The 23,555-nt window shown below is 40.2% G+C and overlaps 1 protein-coding gene across 1 annotated transcript in view; it reads right to left on the reverse strand.

Annotated features, from left to right (window-relative positions):
- Positions 1–3,746: 3,746 nt before the first annotated feature.
- LOC126203006 (farnesol dehydrogenase-like) overlaps positions 3,747–23,555 on the reverse strand; it is a 53,214-nt gene continuing 33,405 nt past the window's right edge. The window contains exons 5-6 of the mRNA XM_049937206.1: positions 14,561–14,716; positions 3,747–3,882 (exon numbers count right to left, since the gene is read on the reverse strand). Coding sequence (XP_049793163.1) covers positions 3,838–3,882; positions 14,561–14,716 — 201 coding nt within the window. The 3' untranslated portion in view covers positions 3,747–3,837. The remainder of the gene's footprint in view (positions 3,883–14,560; positions 14,717–23,555) is intronic.

Here is a 23,555-nt window from a genome sequence, read left to right on the forward strand (position 1 = left end):
CAGAAATGAATACTATTGTTGAGTATTTGTACAATTTTAAAGTCATTTCAATTCCACGTACAAATGGATTCAGGCAAACTGCAGTTTGAATGTGGCGGATGCTCCTAAAAAGCCAAAGTATGTGGTATACATTCCCATGGTTGGTAACATGACATAATTTGCTGCCCACATATTGCTCTCCTCCCCACATTCCTCTAGTTCTCAGCCAAGCAGACATCACTTTTACCCCTCCAACCCTTCTGTAGTGCTGTGCTTGAGCAAGTGTGAAACATGGACTGCAGAAGCAGCAGATCATATGTAACAACAGCAACTAATACATAAACAAAAGATACATAAATTTAGATTCTATCTGATTCTCGAACTTTCACTCATCCTGTGATCTACTGATGTCTGTTGGTACCATCTCCATGACAGGTCTTGCTGCTATGATGTATTCTCAGAACAATTACAGCCAGTTTAATCTGAATGATTTCATTTGTTAAATAGTTCATTCTGGATTAGTTTTCCTGCTCATTTCATCTGAATGTCACCTTCATGTTCTAAAGCTGATTAAAAGCTGGTAACATTTTTACTCAATATTCTAATACATGAAGAGCAGCCGAATTCCTCGTTTGCAACCCACTTAGTAAATCATTACATTATCTCATAATCAAGTTAAATATTGATCTGAATTCAGAATCAAGTAATGTTTTTTTGAAGGACAACATTTTCACTTTTGAATGTTACATTTACTTAAAAAGTAGCAATAATGTTTTTATATGGTATCCATACATGTATGAGAACTTTTATTACAAACCTGTTAAAATATAACAACAGTTTCTAAGATTATAGAATTTAGTGCTATTTTCTCCTGTTTTACAAAACCATCAAATTTTAAACAGAGAAATAGATTGTTGCAGTGGCTAGTTCATAGTTTCTCAAGTATCTCGGGTAGTGCCATGTGAGTCGAATGTCATGTGATTGTTCGAGCAGTGTCATTACTCAATACTGTATTGAGCATTTCAGTGTACCAGCAGATCTCAAACCTGTTCGAAAGTGATTATAGTTTGCCCAACCTTGCCCTTATGAATTCTTCAAAATAAATCTGCACATGTCCTCAATATCCAAAGCTTCATGTGTAAAGGAAAGCCAATACTTATATACTTTATTAAACAACATTAAAATGTCAACTTCAGCACCAATAATTAATCTGCAAATATAAGATGACCCTGTATTTTTTGAATTGACGCATTTGGGAAAAAACCTTGTTTTATAATCGGGTAAGTACACTATTCTATCCACTATCCTTCCCACCCCTTCTCAGTGGTATTCCACCACATAATGAACCTATGCAATATCCTTGTCCATTGCTACTCTACCCCTGCTCCCAACCCTTTGCCTCGCTGCTCATATCCCTGCAGTAGACCTAGATGCAAAACCTGTCCCATACATCCTACCACCACCACCACCATCTACTCCAGTCCGGCCAGAGGCATCTTCTATCCCATCAGAGACAGGACTACCTTTGCAAGCAGTTGTGTGAGCTACAAATTAAGCTGCAAACACTGTACTGCTTTATACTTGGGCATGGCAACTAATGAGCTCCAACAATCTGGGGCCAAGTGATAGCCTAGTTCACCCAGTTGCTGGACAAGCAGCCCAACACAATGTACTTCACATCAGTGACTGCTTCACAGCCTGCACCATCTGTATCCTTCCTACCAACACCAGCTTCTCTCACTTGTGCATGTGGGAACGCTTCCTGCAACGTAACCTATGTCCCCATAACCCCCCCCCCCCTTGCCGTCTCACCCCTCCAGCCTCTAGCCCCTGCCCTTCACCTACTTATTCCCTACCCTACGCCCTCTCCAGCACTAGTCCCTACCATCCCCCTTCCTGCTCCCACAAGCAGTGCTAAGCCTTCACCCATCCCTACCCTCCCCCCAGCTTCCTCCTTCCCCCAACATGCCAAATTGCTTCTCCCATCAGGTTTAACTGAAGTCTGCAGTCTGGCCACAGTGGTCAGAGACAGTAGTAGTGTGTGCAAGTTGTGCTTGTGTGAAAATGTATGTGTGTCAAAGAATTCTTTTGATACAAAAAACTCTGAACAGAAGTAAAAGGGACCAATAAAAATGGTTAGCTCACAGTATGATGTGTGAAATGCCCCTTTTGCAGAAGCTTTGTGTATGTGATAAATTTAACATTAGCCAATCTGGTCTTACCCTTGTAGAATATTCAAAGGAACATGAATGTCTCAGCAGCTGTAATAGCCCAGTTAACTTTCTATAGTGGGGTACAGTACTGAAACTATATATGCAATGGAATATATCACCATTTAAAAATTAGCCACAACCACAAAATTTTGGAAGTGAATGTAACACTTTGTGTCAGTGTAATAAAAGTGATTTTTCACACTGCTTTTTACATAGTTCAAAATACAATGATAGCTTGCAAAACCAATCCATGTCTTAATGTAGAAGCTGTGAATAAATAGTTGGCCTAAGAACTAACCAAAAAGATCTATATTCATGCCAGCAGCCTCCAATCAGCCACCAAGTAAACAGTCCAAATAAATATCCAGAGCGTGTGTCAAAAATCACAGCCAGATATAGAGGAATACAGTGTTTGTGGTAGTTGTAAGCAAAGCACATTCTGAACTGAATGAGCTCCACTAGACAATGTGACATCCTCAATTACACCCACATGACTGCCTTCCTATGCCATCTCACAATAGTAGGTGCAGCAGTGATCCAGGCTATCGATGTCACTGTCCGAAGATGGAGATATAGCAGCAAAAATTGAGGAAGTTGAGTGAAATATGGATTACTGAAAATATCACCAAAGGAGACAGTGCAGTGGCAATCCAGAAAGCAAAATGAAGCTCCAACAACATAAAGATCGATGTCTCCAGCACATTTCTACCATCTGACTGATGAAATGCTGCTCCCTCAAACTATCATAGTGATTTCACAAGTGGATCCAACAATACACAGATGTGTGTGTCTTCCTGTCTGTCTGCTATAGTTCATTGTAATTCTCACTTTTAACTGCACTTTAAGTGGATGTGGGAGATGTGGTCATTGAGTGTAGTGCTGTTGCTGGGTTTTTCTACCAACTGGCCATTTATGGGTAGTACAAGTAGTATTAGTACTTATTCAACTTTGTACAATTCTTTTGCCTACTGTTACAATAATTACCATATGCTACTCTCTCATTTCCTTCAGTGACTCCTTTCTCTCCATACACTGAGCTTTCATTAAACGTGACACACTGTGTTTGCCTCGTCTACAGAGTATATATTTGATAATAATAAGTTTTTCCTTTTCATTTTTCAAAGTGTTGGAAGTTATTTTACATACTGCACATTTTTATTAAATGGAGTTCAACATATTTTATTAACAGTATCTTGTTGTGTTTGGAAATCTACAAATCCAAGTTAAAACAATTTTTTTTTCTAGTCATTATTGGTGTTTCAATTACAAGGTTTCAAATCAATCTATGGAACTGAATTGATTCTAATAAATTACTTTCCACATTTCATTTACTAACGAAGCAACACTATGACAGTGGTTTAATGTCCAGTGTGAAATGAGCAGATGAATGTTCTGCTGTCAGTCAAATCCTTTTTACACTTTTGCTATTCATTGAAAAAAATTTAATTGATGTAGTATAATTCTGTTTAATAAACTTTTATTTCAAGCTAATTATTAGCACACATAACAAGTTATTGGAAAATATTAGTAATTCAACATTATGCAACAGTCATATGCTACCACTTTATTAGTTTCGTGAGTTCAAAGGTTGTAACAAAACCATGGTATATCATTATAAATAGACTTCTGTTCTTAATTTATGTCTTCAAAAGCCTTCTTCTCCAGCAGGTCTGAGAATGATGTCATGGATCTGAAAAACCAAGAAGAAAAAGATGTGAAATAAAAACATTTGTCCAGTTGAAATGAAGCGTATAGTACAAAAAAGTTAGTCAGCTGCAATGCTTATCATATATTTTTCTAATCTGTGTAATAATTATTACATCAAAATTGTTACTGATAATAAGGAACAACCTAAATATTAAATGAAATAATATATTGGTATTATATAGTGTTATGATAAGCAACATGATTCCAAAGTAAAAGGTTATTTTTTGTGTCTATGAGTATACTGAAATTCAATTGTTTAACATAACTCCCTCCCAAACTCTCTCTCTCTCTCTCTCTCTCTCTCTCTCTCTCTCTCTCTCTGTGTGTGTGTGTGTGTGTGTGTGTGTGTGTGTGTGTGTGTGTGTAAATCGAAATCAATGTTAAGAAAGCAGTTTGAGGGTGGTTTAATAGTAAAACTAAAGGCCTTTCCTTAGGTATAAACCTTCATGTTAATTTTATATCATCATTTCTAATGTAATAAAGCATAAAGACTATAAATAATTATTCTTGGTTGTTAATGAGGGGCTGTTTTTAGGTAAAAATGGTTATTTTTTTGATGCAGTGCGCTTGTAGGTCAGTACACTTGAAAATTTTCCAGTCTGTAGATGTCATCCTTGGATGTGCATCTGTCTAAGGAATGCAATACAGTATACGCATATTTTGCTGTTAGTCCCTCTGTTGGTCTCAAAACATTTCCCAGCCACAAATTTCTATTGATTTGGCAGTAGGTTTAAATCAGATGGTACCAAATCTGGTGATGATGACATATGTTGGAAACTATCACTTGTACTTCAAATTTCTCAATGTCTTTTAAACTGGATCTTTTTTAATTTTACGGACTTTATACATTCAGTTTTCAGTTCTTTTTATAATCTTGGATCATGAGTTCCTGATGTATGTTTTCATTTTCAGCTGATTTGTATATTTAGTTTGTTGACAGCTGAAGAGGTCGTATATGTTTTCGAGTGCTCAGTGAATTCTTAATTTCAATAAAGATGGAACAAAGAGTATGCATTAAATTTCACTTGAAAAATGGAATAAATTGCAGTGTGGCATTCAAAATGTTGACTGGGGCTTTTGGCAAATCTACTTTGAGTGAGACAAGACTTTACAAGTGGTGCAGACATTTCAAAGAGGTTCGCGAAGACGTTGAAGATGACGACCGCCCTGGATGCCCTAGCATATCTATTGCTGACGATAGTGTGGATGAAGTAAAGAAAATGGTTCTGGAAAATCACCATCAGAGAGGTTGCTGACAATATTAGCATACGGTTTGGCTCATACAAGCAATTTTTTTCAGATGTTTTGGGCCTGAAATATGTAGCAGTAAAGTTTGTTCCAAAACTGTTTAATTGTTGAAGATGACGACTGCCCTGGATGCCCTAGCACATCTATTGCTGACGACAGTGTGGATGAAGTAAAGAAAATGGTTCTGGAAAATCACCATCGGAGAGGTTGCACATCGTTTGGCTCATGGAAGCTATTTTTTTCAGATGTTTTGGGCATGAAATATGTAGCAGTAAAGTTTGTTCCAAAATTGATGAATTTCATCCAAAAATGATGTCGCTCAGGAATTACTGAATGAAGTCGATAATGTTCCAGAACTTTTAAAGAAGGTTATAACAGATGATGAAACATGGGTATACGTGTATGACATTGAAACGAATGCCCACTCGTTCCAATGTAAACGGCCTGAAGAGCCAAGACAAAAAAAGTTTGACTGGTTCGATCACATGTGAAGGTTCTTCCCACTGTTTTCCTCATTTACAACAGGGCAGTGTATCATGAGTTCCTGCCTTATGAGTGTATGGTCAATAAGGATTACTATCTGGAAGTTATGCGCTGTTTGCATGAAGCAGTCAGAAGAGGATGACCAGAATTTTGGGAAGACCAGTCACAGAAATTGCATCGCAATAATGCTCTCACTCATACCTCAATGCTTGTGTGTGATTCTTTGGTGAAAAATAAAGCCATTATGTTGCCTCAGCCACCATGTTCACCGGACAAGGCCCTCTGCAATCTCTTTCTATTCTGGGACTGAAAGGAACCATGAAAGGATGTTGTTTTGCCATCATTGATGAGATAAAAATAGAATTGCTGTAGAAGCTGAACATCACAATGAAAAGTAATCTCCAGAAGTGCTTTTAAGATTGGTAAAAGTGCTGGCCCAAGTATATTGTATCTGAGGCAGTTACTTTGAAGGGGACAAACTTGATGTTAATGTGAATAAATAAATATGCTTTAAGAAAAACAAAACTTCTTATTACTTTTTGATAACTCTCTCTCTCTCTCTCTCTCTCTCTCTCTCTCTCTCTCTCTCTCTCTCTCTCGTCAATCAATCAAGTTCTGCTTTCATATATTTTTAACCGAGTTGGTTTAGAAGACTTCAGTAGCATTCAACAGTTAATTTTGTATCATTTGCGAAGTAATAAGTAAAGAGAACACCTTTCAGCAGCTTTAAATACTCTTTCCAGTAGCAAATGTAAGCTGCTACATCAAAAAGAGCCATAGCTACCAGTGGTCACTTGCTGCCAAAACTGGAAAAATTCTAGGAAACCACTGTAGTTACAAATTTACAAGATATTGACATATGAAATTATGTTAATGAAGTTCCAACAATCATATATGAAATTGGTTTGCCATTTATGTTACAGCACATCAATTTCCAACCACTTTTGCGCTTCAGGATTCATTTCTGGCATGAATTTGCAGGCCCACACCCCATTCAAGACATTGGTCAGTTTACAAAAATCAGTTGGCTTCTTTCACAAAGCCGGCTGCGGTGGTCTAGCGGTTCTAGGCGCTCAGTCCGGAACCACGTGACTGCTACGGTCGCAAGTTCGAATCCTGCCTCGGGCATGGATGTGTGTGATGTCCTTAGGTTAGTTAGGTTTAACTAGTTCTAAGTTCTAGGGGACTAATGACCTCAGAAGTTGTGTCCCATAGTGCTCAGAGCCATTTCTTTCACAAACTTTCCAAATGGAAGCAACGGAAGCAAAATCCTTGCACACAGTTAATTCATCATGTAATTTACCATACTCTCCTTTCTATTATGTCTCATCTGGCTGCAATTGTGGAAAGTCCACCTTGTGGATCTTCTTCAAGAGGGGTACAGCACTTATGAGTTCACCTACTACTGGTTCAGTTGTTGAAACTGAAGAACTAGACTTCTTGTAAACATTCATCAACTTTGCATGAGTTTTTGTTGGCAAGCCTGCAGCTATCAAGGGTGCAGGGTGCAGTTGTAATGTCGACACCAATGACTTCTGTTATTTGGGTCCTGAGGCTATCCTCAGTTCCTGCAGGAGGCTGGTAGGAATGTTGAAGAGTGCTGGCCTTACTCACAGGGTGCAAGCAGAGCTTATGATTTGCAGTGTCATACCCTGAGTTACTTGACTGGGATCCTTGGGTTTAAGCCAATTGGGGGATCTCAGCCAGAGGCTCCATCGATTCTGTGATAGTCTCGACTGTAGATATCTGGACATGCATTATGGGGCAGAGGATTGTAGAGGTAAATTGGGGTGCTCTGACAAGAAGAAACAGATAGCTAATGTTCCTTGTATAAACACTCACCAATCAAGAGACAGAGAGCAAAATCAGATCATTTATAAGATTTTAATATTAAATTTCCAAAGACTTTGTAACAAAGTACTTGAATTTATAGCCCTCCAGGAAAGCTGTCATGTTCAAATTATACTTGGAACCAACAGCTGGATGAAATCTAAAGTAGAAAGATTTGAACTATTTAATGAAGCATGGAATGTGTATCTAAAAGACACATTAGAGATTGTAGGAGGGAGAGGGTTCATTACACTCAACAAAAATATTTTCTATATCAAGGTCAAGGTTGAGTCTGACTGCAAAGTTATCTGGACACGAGTAATTGTCCTACCAGCGACGAATTCCACTGAACTAGTTGTAGAATCACTCGAAGAATGTCTGCTTTCGGCAGCACAGAGTTAGTCCCCTCCCCCCAAAATCAAGCAAAATTAGTTAGATTCAATGTTAACCTACCAAATACATACTGGGATATTGTTGCATGTGATATGGACAGCAGACAGTCTTGTGAAGTTGTTCTGAACACTTTCTCTAAAAGCTGCCATGGACAACGACCCACATGGAACGGAAATATTTTAGACCTCATAACTACAAACAGGGTGACCTTCTCAAAAGTGTCAGTATAGCGAGAAGGATTAGCAATCACGATTCATTGTAGCCATGATGACTACTAAAGTTAACAAACCCATTGAGAAGGCTTGGAGAGATTTAATGCTGTAAAGATCAGACAAGCAGTTGTTAGTATCCTACTTAGACAGTGAGTGGACACTTTCTAGTGCCAGTGCGATGGAATAGAGGAATTATAACCAATGTTTAAACTGACTGTAATTCAGGCTCTGGAAAAGTATGTGTCAAGTAAGTGGTTTGAGGATGGAAAATGCTCACTGTGATTTAGTAACAAAATGCAGAAAAAGCTGAGAAGAAAAAGAGATTTCTGCACTCAAAAAAGAATGCAGAAATGTCAATAGATAAACTTTAGTAAACATTCACACATCTGTAAAAAGATTGGTACACAAAGCATGTAACAACTTCCTTTATGAGACGTTAATGAAAGATCACGGTAACAAAAAGAAATCTGAAGTTTTAAATTTCATGTTTATAAATCATTCGTACAGGAGAATTGTAGATATACCATCCTTTGATTACTTCACAAACTCCCATATAGAGGGCATCCTTGTTGTTTAAAAGCAGCTGAAAGAGTTGAATATGGCACTGGATCCAGGTGGACTCCAAATTTGGTTTTACTCTTCGCTATTGACTCCATACTTAGCTTGTGTTTATCATAATTCTCTCATCAAGATGAAAGTCCCAAGTGATTGGAAAAAAAGTACAGATGGCTCTGTATAATGAAGGGTAAAAGAATGGACCCACATAATTACAGCCTACTATCCTTGTGTCAGTTTTCTGCAGAATTCTTGAGCATATTCTAAGTTCGAATATAACAAAGTTTTCTTAAGAGAGGAAAGCTTCTATCCACAAATCACAAGTATTTAGAAAGCACTGTTCATGTGAAACTTAGCTTACCCCTTTCTTGCACTTAGTACTGTGAATCATGGATGAAAGATAACTGATGGATTCCATATTCCTAGATTTGCAGAAAGCGTTTGACACAGTGCTGCACTGTACACTGTTAACTAATGTCTGAGCATAGGTAATGGGTTTTCAGATATCTGTGTGGCTCAAAGAATTTTTTCAGTAATAGCACCCAGTGTCTTGTCCTGGACAGTGAGTATTCATCTAAGACAAAGAGAACTCTTGTACTCTGTATACATAAACCATCTGATGGTTGGGGGAGCAGCAACCTGGATATTTCTGTTGATGGTGCCTTACTGCTTGTGAAATATTGTCCTTGAGTTACTGTAGGAGAATGCAGAGTGACTTGAATAGAATTTCTATTTAACATTATGAATGGAAGCTTGGTCTAGATGTGGAAAAAATTAAGTTAATGCAGATGAATAGTTAAAAAAATCCTGCAATGTTCAGATACAGTATTTATGATGTGTTGCTTCATATGGTCACCTTGATTAAATATCTAGGTGTTACACTGCAGAGCAGCATAAATTGAAACGAACATGTAAGGTCAGTTGCAGGGAAGGTGAATGGTCAACTTCGGTTTATTGAGACAATCCTATAAAGGAGACCATGCACAGAACACTCGTATGTCTCATTCTTGAGTTTTTCTCGAGTGTATGGGATCCCCACCAGGTAATCTGACAAAAGATGATGTCCCAAGAGTTACACTCCATCAGTTCAGAGGCGTACTGGTAGATTTGTTACTAGGAGATTTAATCAACACCCATGTGTTGCAGAAATGCTTCTTGAACTGAAATAGGAATTTGTACTTTTTGGGAAATACTCTTGATAAAGTTTAGACAACCTGTATTTTCAGCAGTCTGCAGAATGATCCTACTGTCACCAACATACATTTTGTATAACAATTTCAAAGACAAGGTCAGAGAAATTAAGGCTCATTTGGATGCATACAGAAAGCCATTTTTCCGTCACTTCATTTCTGAGCAGAACAGGAAAGGGAATGACTAAAACTTGTACAATGTATTCAGCACCATGCAACAAACATGTACAGTATAAGTACTTTAAAAATAGCTATAAAAATATCCTGCTGATCAAGTTCACTGTGGATTAAATTATTGTCTAACATGTACCAACATAACAAAAATCGCCGGCCGGAGTGGCCGAGCGGTTAAAGGCGCTACAGTCTGGAACCGCACGACCGCTACGGTCACAGGTTCGAATCCTGCCTCGGGCATGGATGTGTGTGATGTCCTTAGGTTAGTTAGGTTTAAGTAGTTCTAAGTTCTAGGGGACTAATGACCACAGCAGTTGAGTCCCATAGTGCTCAGAGCCATTTGAACCATAACAAAAATCAAAATGTCACATTTATATTAGCACTGTCATCATGTCAGGCTATGAAATTTTCATCTTCAGAAGCATCTTTCAGAAGCAGATTTATAATGTCTGCCCACTTCTAATACATTCCACATTCTACTCCTTCATGGTGGGATCTTTTCAACACAACAAGTATCCCAAGCAGCCTTTGCCCAGTGTAAGGATGACATTAGTTATTGAATCGGCCCAGTGAAGAAGCAATATGCTACCCACTATAAAGTAATTTGGTAATCCCAAAATTGTAGCAATGTGCTCTACCCTCAAGGACAGAGGGTTTTCTTCTTTCTCACCTGAAGAAAGAGTTTTTAGTTCATGTTTCAGTTAACTGTAACAGGATTTGCATCTCTTGCAGGTACAGTATGTGATCAAAAGTATCCGGACACCCCCAAAAAACTAAGTTTTTCATATTAGGTGCATTATGCTGCCACCTACTGACAGGTACTCCATATCAGCAACCTCACTAGTCATTAGACATCATGAGAGAGCAGAATGGGATGCCCCGCGGAACTCATGGACTTCGAACATGGTCAGGTGATTGGGTGTCACTTTTGTCATACGTCTGTACATGAGATTCCCACACTTCTAACCATCCCTAGGTCCACTGTTTATGATGTGATAGTGAAGTGGAAACGTGAAGGGACATGTACAGCACAGCACAAAAGCGTACAGGCCGACCTCGTCTGTTGGCTGACAGACCACCAACAGTTGAAGAGGGTCGGTAATGTGTAATAGACAGACATATATGCAGACCATCGCATAGGAATTCAAAACTGCATCAGGATCCACTGCAAGTACTATGACAGTTAGGTGGGAGGTGAGAAAACTTTGATTTCATGGCCAAGCAGCTGCTCATAAGCCACATATCATGCCGGTAAATGCCAAATGACACCTCGCTTGTTGTAAGGAGCATAAACATTGGACAACTGAACAGTGGAAAAATATTGTGTGAAGTGATGAATCACGGTACACAATGTGGCGATCCGATAGTAGGATGTGGGTTTGGCGATTGTCCAATAAATGTCATCTGCCGGTGGGTTTAGTGCCAACAGCAAAATTTGGATGTGGTGGTGTTATGGTGTGGTTGTGTTTTTCATGATGCTGATGCTGATGCTGATGTACTGACGGGCCTCATCCTTGGCCCAAGGGGGGTGGAGTTCTAGCTTGTTCAGCCTTGCCTCCTATTCCTTGTGGGGTGTGTGAAGGTGTTTCCTGTCTTGAAGATGTGTGCTGGCGCAGTTCGTCGATTACTCTTGACAGCTGGCATGCGAACATGCTAGCGGTGGACTTTGTTCTTTTGGGTTTTCTTCCCCTCGCGCGTGACTTGTTGAATTGCTGCCTTGAGCTCTGCTGTCAGCTACCTCTCGCTGTCGCGAACCTCCTTCCTCAGCCGCACAACTGCGTCTTCCAGGATGTAGTTCCAGTCGCATGGCGTAAAGATGGGGTCCGCCTTGATGACGTCCAGATCCTTCCTCGCGGCGAATTCGAGCATTATTGCCTGGTGTCCACCACAGAGATCTAGCGGCCTATGTGGTAGTGAAGGCTTCTACTCCCCTTCGACCTGGGCAATGAGGTATGGGTTTTTCTGCGCATTGAAGCACCCATCCCGCAGCATGGTGGTGATCTTCTTCAGCACCACTGGCATGCTGGTGCTGTCAGGGAATGGGATGACATTGGTGCGCAGTTTCCCAGCCTCTTCTTCGTGTTTCCCCTGGTGTTTTACCTCCCCGTTGGGAGTTGGGGAAGGGGAGGACGGTGCCACGTCCATGGGCATCTCCCCGGTCTCCTGTATTGCTACAGGTTCCAGGGCGATGTCCGTTTGAGTCGCCACGTCCGTTCGCGGCGGACCATCCATCTGGGTCACCGCGTCCATCCCTGCTTGTCGACCCACCGTGGAGGTGGCGTTGGGGGCGGGTGTCTTCTTCATCACCAACCTGAGTTCCTCTTGCAGCTGTTGAAGCTGTCGGTGAACAGTGATGAGCTACTTCTGCGTGGCTGCCCTCTCTGCCGCTGGGCGGGACTCCAGTCTAGCCAACTTCTTGTTGCCGCGTTCGTTTTCCCCCTGTAGAGCGGGATTGTGGGGCCACAACCTCTTCCTTATGTGCCGCTTTTCTTGCGGCGGCCTGTGTCTTCTTTAGGTATGCACAGCGTGCGTGCCACCGCAGTTCACGCACGTGGACATGACGTGTTACGGTTTATCACAGGCACGCGTGTCGTGCACGTTGGCGCACTTCAGACATGCGACTGCGTCCTTGCACATCCTGGTGATGTGCCCATTTCCCGCCAGTGTGAGCAGGAGCTTGGCCATGGCAGCCAGCTTGCATCCCTTTCTGTGTCCGGACATGGTGTTGAGCTAGTGGCGTTGGCGTGCGCGAACGATGGTAACGAAGTGAACCGCAGCCAGTCGAGCAGCGGAGTGTGCATGCGTGGTCGCGTGCGTGTGTTTTTCATGGAGGGAGCTTGCACCCCTTGTTGTTTTGCATGGCCCTATCACAGCACAGGCCTACATTGATATTTTAAGCACCTTCTTGCTTCCCACTGTTGAAGAGCAACTGCATCTTTTAACACGATTGAGCACCTGTTCATAATGTACGGTCTGTGGCAGAGTGGTTGCATGAAAATAACATCCCTGTAATGGACTGGCGTGCACAGAATCCTGACCTGAGTCCTATAGAACACCTTTGAGATGTTCTGGAATGCCGACTTCATACCAGGCCTCACCAACCAACATTGATACCTCTCCTCTGTGCAGCACTCCGTGAAGAATTGGCTGCCATTCCCCAAGAAGATTGAACATATGTCTGCGAGAGTGGAAGCTGTCATCAAGACCAACACCATATCAAATTCCAGCATTACTGACGGAGGGTGCCACTAACTTGCAAGTTATTTTTCAGGCAGGTGTCCGGATGCTTTTGGTGGCATAGTGTAAGAACTGACCTGCCCATCTTTTCTAATATAATGAAGTTCTGAAGTACAAGCATTACAGAAGTATTTCAACAACATGTAATCTAATGTGTTTTTGTTAAACCAGGGCATCTCTTGTAACATATAATGAAAAGTACCTGGCATGTTACAGACTAAAATTCCTTTCTAGATTCTTTCATTTCAATGGCTATTATTTTTATTGTAATGCTTGAAAAATTGCTGAAAATGAAAATCAAGAGTGAACCACATCCATGATGGTGACATACAGAATGTGCCACACAAAGACCATGTACTGTCTCCAAACTAACCCAAGGAGCGTCATGACAAAACCTACGGTTTTTGTTGTAGAAGATTTGCCAAATCACATATCTTAAACATTATGAGCATTTGTTCTGAAGATGTTCATTTTAGAGCCCATGTTTACTAAATATTTTATCTTGTTTTGGTCCATACTACCTCCTCGCAAAATATGGAAAGGAAAGAGCTCGTAGTAGAAGAGATGCATTTCACAGTATCAAAGAAGAAGAAGAAGAAGAAGAAGAAGTGCTCATAGCTCTTATTTTCCAAGAGGCAGTCAACATTCCAAAATAATTAAATATTTAACTGACTGAAATATGATGACATTGTCTTTTAGCCTTAAAATCACAGCTGCTAGAAATTTATTTGATATATCTATCGTAGAGCATATATCCACACACAGTTCTTATTAGCATGCTTTACCTTCATCAGAAAACAACTTTGTGACAGATCCAAAAAAGAAATGTTAACCAAAATGTTCTAGATGAAATGTTTCATTGTGGATGAATGAGCCAGAGGGATCATCAAATCTTTAGTACTGTAAAGTTGATCAGTTTCATGAAAGCAAAATGTTACTGGTCTGAAACACAGGAGGCATGAAGAAAACAAAAAAATACAAGATTAAGTTTAATAACAGCTATTTTTCAAGCAATAACTGAGTCACATTAATTTAAAACTTTCACCTTCATGATCCATTTCTAACAGTAATGTGTGAAATAAAATTAATGGATTTGTCTGGCAGTATATGTTGTGTAACAAAATATAAATAGTTAACAATATTTTTGACTTTGGTCGCCAAAGTGAAATTCAACATGCGTCACACTTAAAATCTTTCTGAAATTTCTTCAGGGATTCAGATCTGATTGTAGCATTGCATTTGAACATATTGTGCGATGAGGCAGAAATTGCATACTGATAATAGGATATACTTGATTGCACTTCAGCAGCAAGCTGGTGTGCTCTGTAAAAAGACTCACCTGGACACGTTCTGGGACAGACAGGACATATTCAACAGCATCTGCTATGTCCTCAGGCAGCATGTGTGAATGACTGGCAAACACTGTGTCGCTTGCTGCAGAGTGGAGATTACCCCTGTCTAATATTTCAGTCTTCACGAGCCCTGGGCTAATAGCCTGTGCATAGACACATATAGTGATTAAGAGAAATTTTATTTTAATGTCATCAGCAACTAAAAGAATCGAGACTACTACTACTACCACTACCACCACCACCACCACCACCACCACCACCACTACCACTGTTGTTACTGCTACTGGTACTACTACAAGTGTTTAGTTTTCAACAGACAAAGGTGCTCTGAGAAGACACTCCATTTCACATTGTATTCCTGACATGCTGTTTTTACTATAACTCAGTTTGGTACTGTGCTGTCCTACTGTGTAGGAAGTGACAGCTTATACTGTTCATGAAGAAATTGAGAACAATCCACCTTGAACCCCCAAGAACTGAAATATTGTTAGCAGTGTTTATACATCAGTAAAATACAGTGGACTACATTGCAGCTCCAACAGTCACTTTTAATCATTCCTCTCTCTCTAAACTGTATTCTGGCACAATTCGTAAGCCACCTCATTAGGAAGTAATGTGGGGATTTGTTATTATGATGTTGCTGAGATGTCATACTTTTCTCTGGCCTGTGGATGATGTTTCAAATATATAACAGCATTGGGTGGATGTTTGATATGCGTGTTTCTGAAATATAGCATTGTCTTTGTACTATGTTGGGTCATACTGAATTGAAGGAAGTGGCAGTGTGATAACCACCAACAAAGCTGCTAAGTTTGACATCCATGTCTAATTGCCACTTATGCTTACATTACACAAGACCCTGTAGCAATGTATGAAATAAATCTCAGAATGCTAATGAACAGAGAGAATCCTTGGGATTGTAAGCCATTAGAGTCCCTCCTCTTGCCTCGCCTCTTTGATTTTCTTATCCTATCGGTTGGTGGTGAAAGTTGTAAATTCTGACTTATTTTTCGATTGTTATCTACACATTGTGATGCAAAAAAAAGAATACTGTGTGAGACACATTTGTACCAGCCACCAAATACAGATGTGCACTCATTAAAATCCAGGTTGCAGTTGAACTCATAAAATATCAAAGACTTGGATTCCCTATAACAAAAATTGGAATCTTATTGTCAGAGCTATTGTAACAGTAGTTGTTCAAACACAATTCTGTCAGATTGACATGTCCTCAATGAGAAGCCAAGTTCTAGAAATAATATTCAAGTCAACAAAAAACTAAAGAGAGGGAATGACCTGCAGCAGGAGCAGCCACAGATATGGCAAGGGGCCTTTTAAATATCATCCAGCTACAGGGCCACATGGTAGGGGTCAGAATGGGTGCAACAAGAGAAGCCCTGTGAAATAATTTGAGAGACAGCCCTGTGAAATAATTTGAGAGACAAACTTAATGAAGCAAGGTCCATAGCCAATAAAGAAATATGTTAAGTGACAGAATTTATGAAGCCAGAGCCTTAGATGACAATGAAATAAATGACAGAATTAATGAAGGGAGTCATTAGATGATATGAAGTAAGTAATGTAATAGAGGGAGGGGTCTAAGGTAAAAGGGACAAGAACTGAGACAGGATGAGAGCATAAGCTGTGAGGAGAGACAGACAGAAGGCTTATGATGAGGATGATGTTATGCCATGATAGCTGCATACCACATAGGGTAAGCTTCCTATCCCCTTCACTATCTGAAAGATACCTCAAGAATGACACACCAGAGTAGCCAGTAAGGTGATGTGAAGCCTTTTGACACTACAGCATGTCCTTGGTGGGTTTGAAGGGAAAAGCCAATAGAACTCAAGGACCAGGCATCTAGAGGAGGAGAAATATAGAGGAATGTGTAGTCAGGCTGTAGGCAGTGTGGATTAGACATGAGAAACTTTCATGGGGTGAATCAGGCATGGGAATATGCTGGGGTTGCTGAGAAGAAGTTAATTAGCTGCAACAGCTCTGCTGATCTTGAATTTCATGTACGAGGATTTCTGTAAGCAGACAATAATGTGATAAACAGTCACTGTCTCTGTGTAAGGACTTGCGAAGGCATCTCAGCTGGGGAAGTCATCCGTATAATTGATAGTTGGAAATAAATTTAGAAGTCAATTGCAATTCCAGTTAGGACAAACCTCTGTCACTCAGTCCCTTGCAAAAACCACACTTGGGACACAACAAAATTCAGTTGTCTTTAGATGGCATATGGTGATAACTTAATTGTTCTTGGCATCATCACAATAGTGGTGGTCAGATCCACACCAACATATTTCTGTGAAGCGATTCTTCGCCCCCTGCCTTTCCAACTCATGGAATCTTGGAGTGGGGATGTATGGTTATGACAAGAATAGTAAACTGTTGTCATACATATCCTTCATGACCAGGCTACCAGATGGCATAATCCAGCAGGATAACGCAAGTCACCACAGTGCGAGCCCACACCACAAATGTTTTGGGTAATGTGAAAAAAGGAAGGAAGATTAGGTTTAATACCATGTCGACCTTGAGGTCATGCGAGATGAATCACAAGGTGTGATTCTGTCAAGGATGGGGAAGGAAATTGGCCATGCCCTTTCAAAGGCCAACTGGTGTGGCCAAGCAGTTCTAAGCGCTTCAGTCGGGAACCACATGACTGCTACGGTTGCAGGTTCGAATCCTGCCTCAGGCATGGGTGTGTATGATGATGTTCTTAGTTTAAGTAGTTCTAAGTTCTAGGGGACTGATGACCTCAGCTGTCCCATAGTGCTCAGGGACATTTGAACCATTTTGAACCCTTTCAAAGGAACCATCCAAGCATTTGCTAACCACTGCACCACCTCACTCAGTGAGCAATGTTTTGATCCTTTTGACTGACCTGTTTGGTCCTCTGATAGAGCATGTCGGGGATGTGATAGAAAGATGCATACATTCATAACAGCCTACATCAGTAATCTTCATGAATTAATACAGCATGTTTCAAACATGGACAGAAATTTCTCAAGATAACATTTGGAGGCTGTTTACTTGCATTGCACAAGCAACACAAGAGTGTATTTGTACCCTTTGGGGTCATACCTTTTACTGATAACGATGGGCATCAGTTCTGAATCAATTAATACCCATTGTGCAGTGTACATTGCTACAAAGTTTGACAAATATCAGGCTAAAGCATCATGGTGTAATGTTTCCCATTTCCACCAGTGTTCATTTGCTTAACATGAAAGAAGTGACAACTAACAGAGCAAAAAAAAATAACGAACCGCTGTGTTTGGATTTGTGATCTGACATTTAGCTGCCAAGTCACACTGTTCACACACATGCTCTCAAAAGAAGCTAGTGGGCCACAAAACTTGATATTTATCAGACAGTTCATCTCAAATCGTATGCCCTTTAAGGTTACCATATCTACTAGGACCAAGTACTTTGATAGCCTGGAAGCAGTCATTGGCCATTGTACTATTGGTGATGTTAGGTTTCTAATATGAGAGCAAGTGCATTTTTGTATAATCAGCACATCTCTGGAGGCATGTGGAAGTAGTCAGAATTTAGAGGAGTGAAGTTGTGTGAAACAGTAATGAATATGAGATAAATGTAGATGAGGAGTTAAGTAAAGGAAAAGTGACAAGAGAGAGAATATTAATTAGTAATGTGGATGAATACTTTGGGATTAGGAGTTATTAAAAAATATAGTGCTCTGATTTAAAGTGGCACAAAAGATTAAAGTTAGCAATCGGATCTGGCTGATAAGGAATAGTAATTGTCATTCATGATGTTTCATCTAATTTTTTGTGGTTTTCATGGAGAACAATCCAGAACAACACTTTCCATAAGGAAAATGGCTTTGCAACAATAGTGACCTGTGGAAACTGAAGCTGTTAAGATTGAAATACGTGTCAAATAAATAGTGATTAAATTTACATAATTTGTTCATTCTGAGTTACTGAATATAAACAGTGTGAATACTATTTTTTTCTTTGAATTGAAATAAATATATACAAGATTTATTTAATTTGAAGCAGGAAAATGATTTGGCACTAGACATGCTCAAAGCTCTTAACCTTTCTGCATTTACCCGTACGACAGATTCTGATTGCTTTAGTTAAAGTTGAGACCATTAATATGTAAATTGAAATATAGGTCAGAGTAGGGGTGGAAGTTTACAGCCCTCACTCTGTAAGACTTGTAGTGAAGAAAGTTCTTTGTTTTCTGCCTCGCTCTTAATATCAGGAAGGTGCTCTACGTTCGGTCAGCACATCTGAATGGTTTTGATTACAAGAGAAATTACTCCCTTATGCTATCTACATCCAACACAGCTGGATGACACCACATTGTTATGCAATCATTTGAAAGTAATATTTTTTATTATAGTCTTATTATCAAAAAGTTGTGATAGGTGCAAAGAAATACCATCTGGCAAAATTTCAAGAAGGTGAATAATTTTTGAATTATTACATGTGTTTTGTGCCTTACAAGCAGTAGGGAATAAAGACAGAAGGTTCAAATTTACCAGAAACCTGTAATCTGATATAAACAACATTTTAATGTTTAATGAATAATTTCAGTAAATAGTAATGTTATGCAAATTCTAGTAGATTTAATGTTGATTAACTGCCTCCTGGATTTGACTAATAGTCTTAATATTCTAGTATGTTGTAGACACCAGAATTTAATAATTTCTTGTGGCCCTTCAGTGTTGTATTATAAATATTTCATCCACAGACCATATTCATAGGATTCTTTCTGAGCACATAGGTGTTCACATCATGTCTTTCAAAAATTATAATTGTTTTTTTCCAAGATAGGGTGATAAGATTTAACTTGCTTTGGTCAGGAGATCTTCTTTCTGCCGAATATGATTAGGTCACTGAAAAATCTCAGATGGGAAGGAAATGATCAGCTTTAATGATCAGAAGGGGTATGGCTGCTAGAGAAGCTATTGGCATTAAATGTTCAGAGCGGGGTGCTCCCTACGTCATCCACACTCATGAACTCAACCTGCCCCTATGGACTGCAGGTGAAGGACTCCTCTACAAGCTACTTGCACTGGAGGAACAACATGGGTGTGACGACACCATGTCAACAGCATGGCCAATTAGAGCTGGAGTGCCACAGGTGTCTGCACTTGGGTCCTTGTTATACTTACCGTACACCGTGAATGTTCTGAAGATGGCAAGAGTTCAACTGACATTATATGTCAATAATACTGAGCTGTTTGCATGAGGCATCACACACAGATACAGCAGCACCACTTGTGCTGAGCTAGCCTGTGATGAGCTAGGCACATAGACCACAAAACGGAGGCCTAAAGTCAATTTGGGCATAGGCCAGGCAGTTGTAATAACATGAGCTATTAAGATCTTAAAAACAATAAGGCACTTGTGGAAGATCAGAGCCAGGTGGAACTTCTCAAATATGGTGGGGAAACACTGTGGAAAGCAGTATCTAAAGTAACACTGAACATCTGGTAGGAGGAGAGCATGCCATTGGAGTGGAAAAAGGCTATAATGTGCCTCATGCGTAAAAAAAGGAGATAAATTAAACTGTCAGAGCTATCAAGGAATCTCCCTGCTGAATACTACGTATAAAGTGTTCTCCAAGATCCTAACTCGGAGGCTTATTCACTATGTGGAAGAGAGAACTAAAGACAATCAGAATGGCTTCAAAAGAAATAGGTAGATATTCACATATTACTTGAAAAATGTTATGAATATCAAATAAACACACACCAGCTTTACATTGATCTTAAACAAGCCTATGATAGCATCTCAAGAGTGGCATCATGGAATGTAATGGAAGAGGCTAGAACACCTAAGAAGTTCATTAAACTTACTATGGTGACAGTGAAACCAACTACAAAGTAAAAATACTAGGCGAAATCTCCAGAGAAATGGAAGTGAAGAGGGGACTGAGACAGGGTGAGAATATCTCCTCACTGTTATTCAACCTTTTCCTAGAAAAAGGCGCAATTCAGATTGAGTGAAATAGAGGAGGAACCATTTTTAATCAATCACTGTAACATGTAGCCTACACAGATGGTTTGGCATTACTCGCATGAAGCACTGGTGTGCTGACTAAAGCCAATGAACAACTGGAGAGAGGTACAAGAGAACTTGGCCTGGTAGTCAATGTTGAAAAGACCAAATATATGGCAATGACCAAACAATGAAACCGAGCGAGGTGGCGCAGTGGTTAGACACTGGACTCGCATTCGGGAGGACGACGGTTCAATCCCGCGTCCGGCCATCCTGATTTAGGTTTTCCGTGATTTCCCTAAATCTCTCCAGGCAAATGCCGGGATGGTTCCTTTCAAAGGGCACGGCCGACTTCCTTCCCCGTCCTTCCCTAATCCGATGAGACCGATGACCTCACTGTCTGGTCTCCTTCCCCCAACAAACCAACCAACCAACCAAACAATGAAATCAACCAAATCTCAGGATAACCAACAAGGAATTTGAAAGGTGAGAGACTTCAGGTATCTTGGATTGACTACCACAGAGACAAATGACATCGGCAGTGAGGTGAAAGCTAGAACAGCAGGCAACAGATGCTACTTTGCCACACTACCCATGCTTAGGAGCTCACTTCTATCATGAAAACCTAAAAACCTCATTTACAAAACAATTGTAAGACCAGTAGTTATGTATGGCACCAAGACGTGGATCATGACTGCAAATGAGGAAAAGATTCTTAGCATTTGGGAGAGAAAACTTCTGCGTAACATATATAGCACAAGAAGGTTGGTGCATCCATAAGAATACAGAACTAGAAGAATTTTTTGAAGAACCTGACATTGTCACCACCACTGCAGTGGGCAGGACATATGGTCAGAAAGGAGGAAGATAGAACATGTTAAAGGATTTTTGATGGCAAGGCTGGAGGCAGAAGACAGAAGAGACATTCCAGAAAGAGATGGGTGGATGGAATTGAAGAGGACATGAAAAAGTTGGGTGTCAGAGGATGGAGACAGAAAGCCATGGACCAGGTAAGTGGAAAGATATTGTGATGCATGCCAAGGCCCTACAAGGACTGTAGAACCAAGGAGTAAGTGAGTTAGTCTACCATTAGACTGCAAACAATACAGATTATGGGAGGTGCTCTCCTTGGTTGTCACTGGAAAATATCTTCCCCTCTCAGTGTGACATCATGCTGTACCTAGTACCTGTAGAGTATCCAGTTTTCCCACAAAAGCATCCTATACATAATAAAGAAAGGCAGTATTAGCACACTATGAAACTCTCTCGCCACTCTTTCACCACACACTATGAACACTTCCACTTCCTCATGCAGAAGCTTCAGGCAGTTTCAATAGTCTGCTGTATGGTAGTAAGCCTCTTCAGTGGCAAGGAACAACAACATAAGGTCACCTGTTGGCTGTTGCTGTGATCAGGTCACTTGCCATGGTAATTCGAAACCCTCCATTGCACACTGTGCACTATGGAAAAGCCAGATGTCTGCTATATAATAAAAACTGTAGCATGTTAAACAGGCCAATGCTTTGGTTGTCGTTAATGAGACTGAATAGTTTTCAGAACAAAAGAAATTTTACTCAAAAAGTGTGTTTGAATTTTTTGTAGACAGCAGTTTTCCTTCTTTGTATGAACTTACATTGCAAAGCTCCAGTCATGGAGATGTTGCAATTTTCTAGCGAAACATCTGAAGGAGCAAGTCGTACAGTGCACTGTTTTTTCCCAGTATTTTTCTGGTGTCATTTCCACTCGTGTGTTGCCTCTGCAATGAGAAGCCAGATTTATGTTGAGCTGGAAAATTAGGGAGAGGACAAAGTAAAGACAGAAAGTGAGCTGCAAATGTCACTAGGCTGGAGAACCAGACAAACAATTCTGTCAATGAATTTGTCTTCTAAATAGCCCTGCACATGTTCAATATTTATTGACAAGACTACTGTGTCAAACCTTCAATACAAGGCTACTATAAATGATTAAATCGTTTTCAGAATTCTACATTTTCCAAAGTATTACTGTGCAAATATGACTGATGCGTGAATAGAGCTGTAAACTCACTGAGTTTGCATTGAGACTGCCAGCTGGCGTTAGAAATGTAGTGCCTCAGCAAAATGACACAATGCAAGAAAAGAGTTTTTGGCATGTTGGAACATACGAGATGTTTATCACTTACAACAGTACAGCATTTACTCAGAATCAATTGTGGAGGAGAACAGCCATGTGAACAGAGCAGTGTGTGTTGGTGTCAACAGTTTAGGGATGCTGTGTTGTCTCTGTAAGCAGAAGAGAACCGATAACTTGTGCAACAATTACTACTATAAGCTTACAGTGGATGCCTTCAATTCTGTGTTACAATGCAGGAAGCACTTGAGGACAAATATTTCTCCACGAAGCTGATATTGAGTGGCGAATCAACCTTTCATTTGACTGAAAAGAGTAATTACAACAATGTGAGCATATATGGGGCACTGAAAATCTTCTTGAAACTGTGGTGCATGAAGGAGTTTCGCAGAAGATTAATGTTTTCTGTGTAATGTCACAGACGAAGCTCCATGGGCCATTTTTCTTCTGTGAGAAGACTGTATGGGGTACCTCTTGACTTGATATCTTCCAGTTGTGGTTGTCTGGACAACTGACTGCTGATTCCAAGAATCGCACCTTCCAACAAAACGGGGCACCCCCTCACTGGAGCATCGATGCTAGATGCTACTTAAACGATGAATTTCCGCATCACTGGATTGGGTGTAGTGAAGATGATGTTGCTCTGTTCCATTGGCCCTTAGGTTGCCTGACCTGATGCCTTGTGGCTTTTTCCTTTGGGGATAGAGTAAGGATCATGTATACATACCTCAACTGCCAAGAACACTGAAAGAGATCAGAAGACGCATCAACACTCCTGTGATGGTCACTGATGGGATGTTGCTACATAAGGTATTGAATGAACTTGACAACTGCTTGGAAGGGTGTCGTGCGATCATAGGACACTCACAGAAAATCTGTAGTG

The sequence above is a fragment of the Schistocerca nitens genome, chromosome 9 (genome assembly GCF_023898315.1).
Source record: "Schistocerca nitens isolate TAMUIC-IGC-003100 chromosome 9, iqSchNite1.1, whole genome shotgun sequence".
In the NCBI taxonomy this organism is placed as follows: domain Eukaryota; kingdom Metazoa; phylum Arthropoda; class Insecta; order Orthoptera; family Acrididae; genus Schistocerca; species Schistocerca nitens.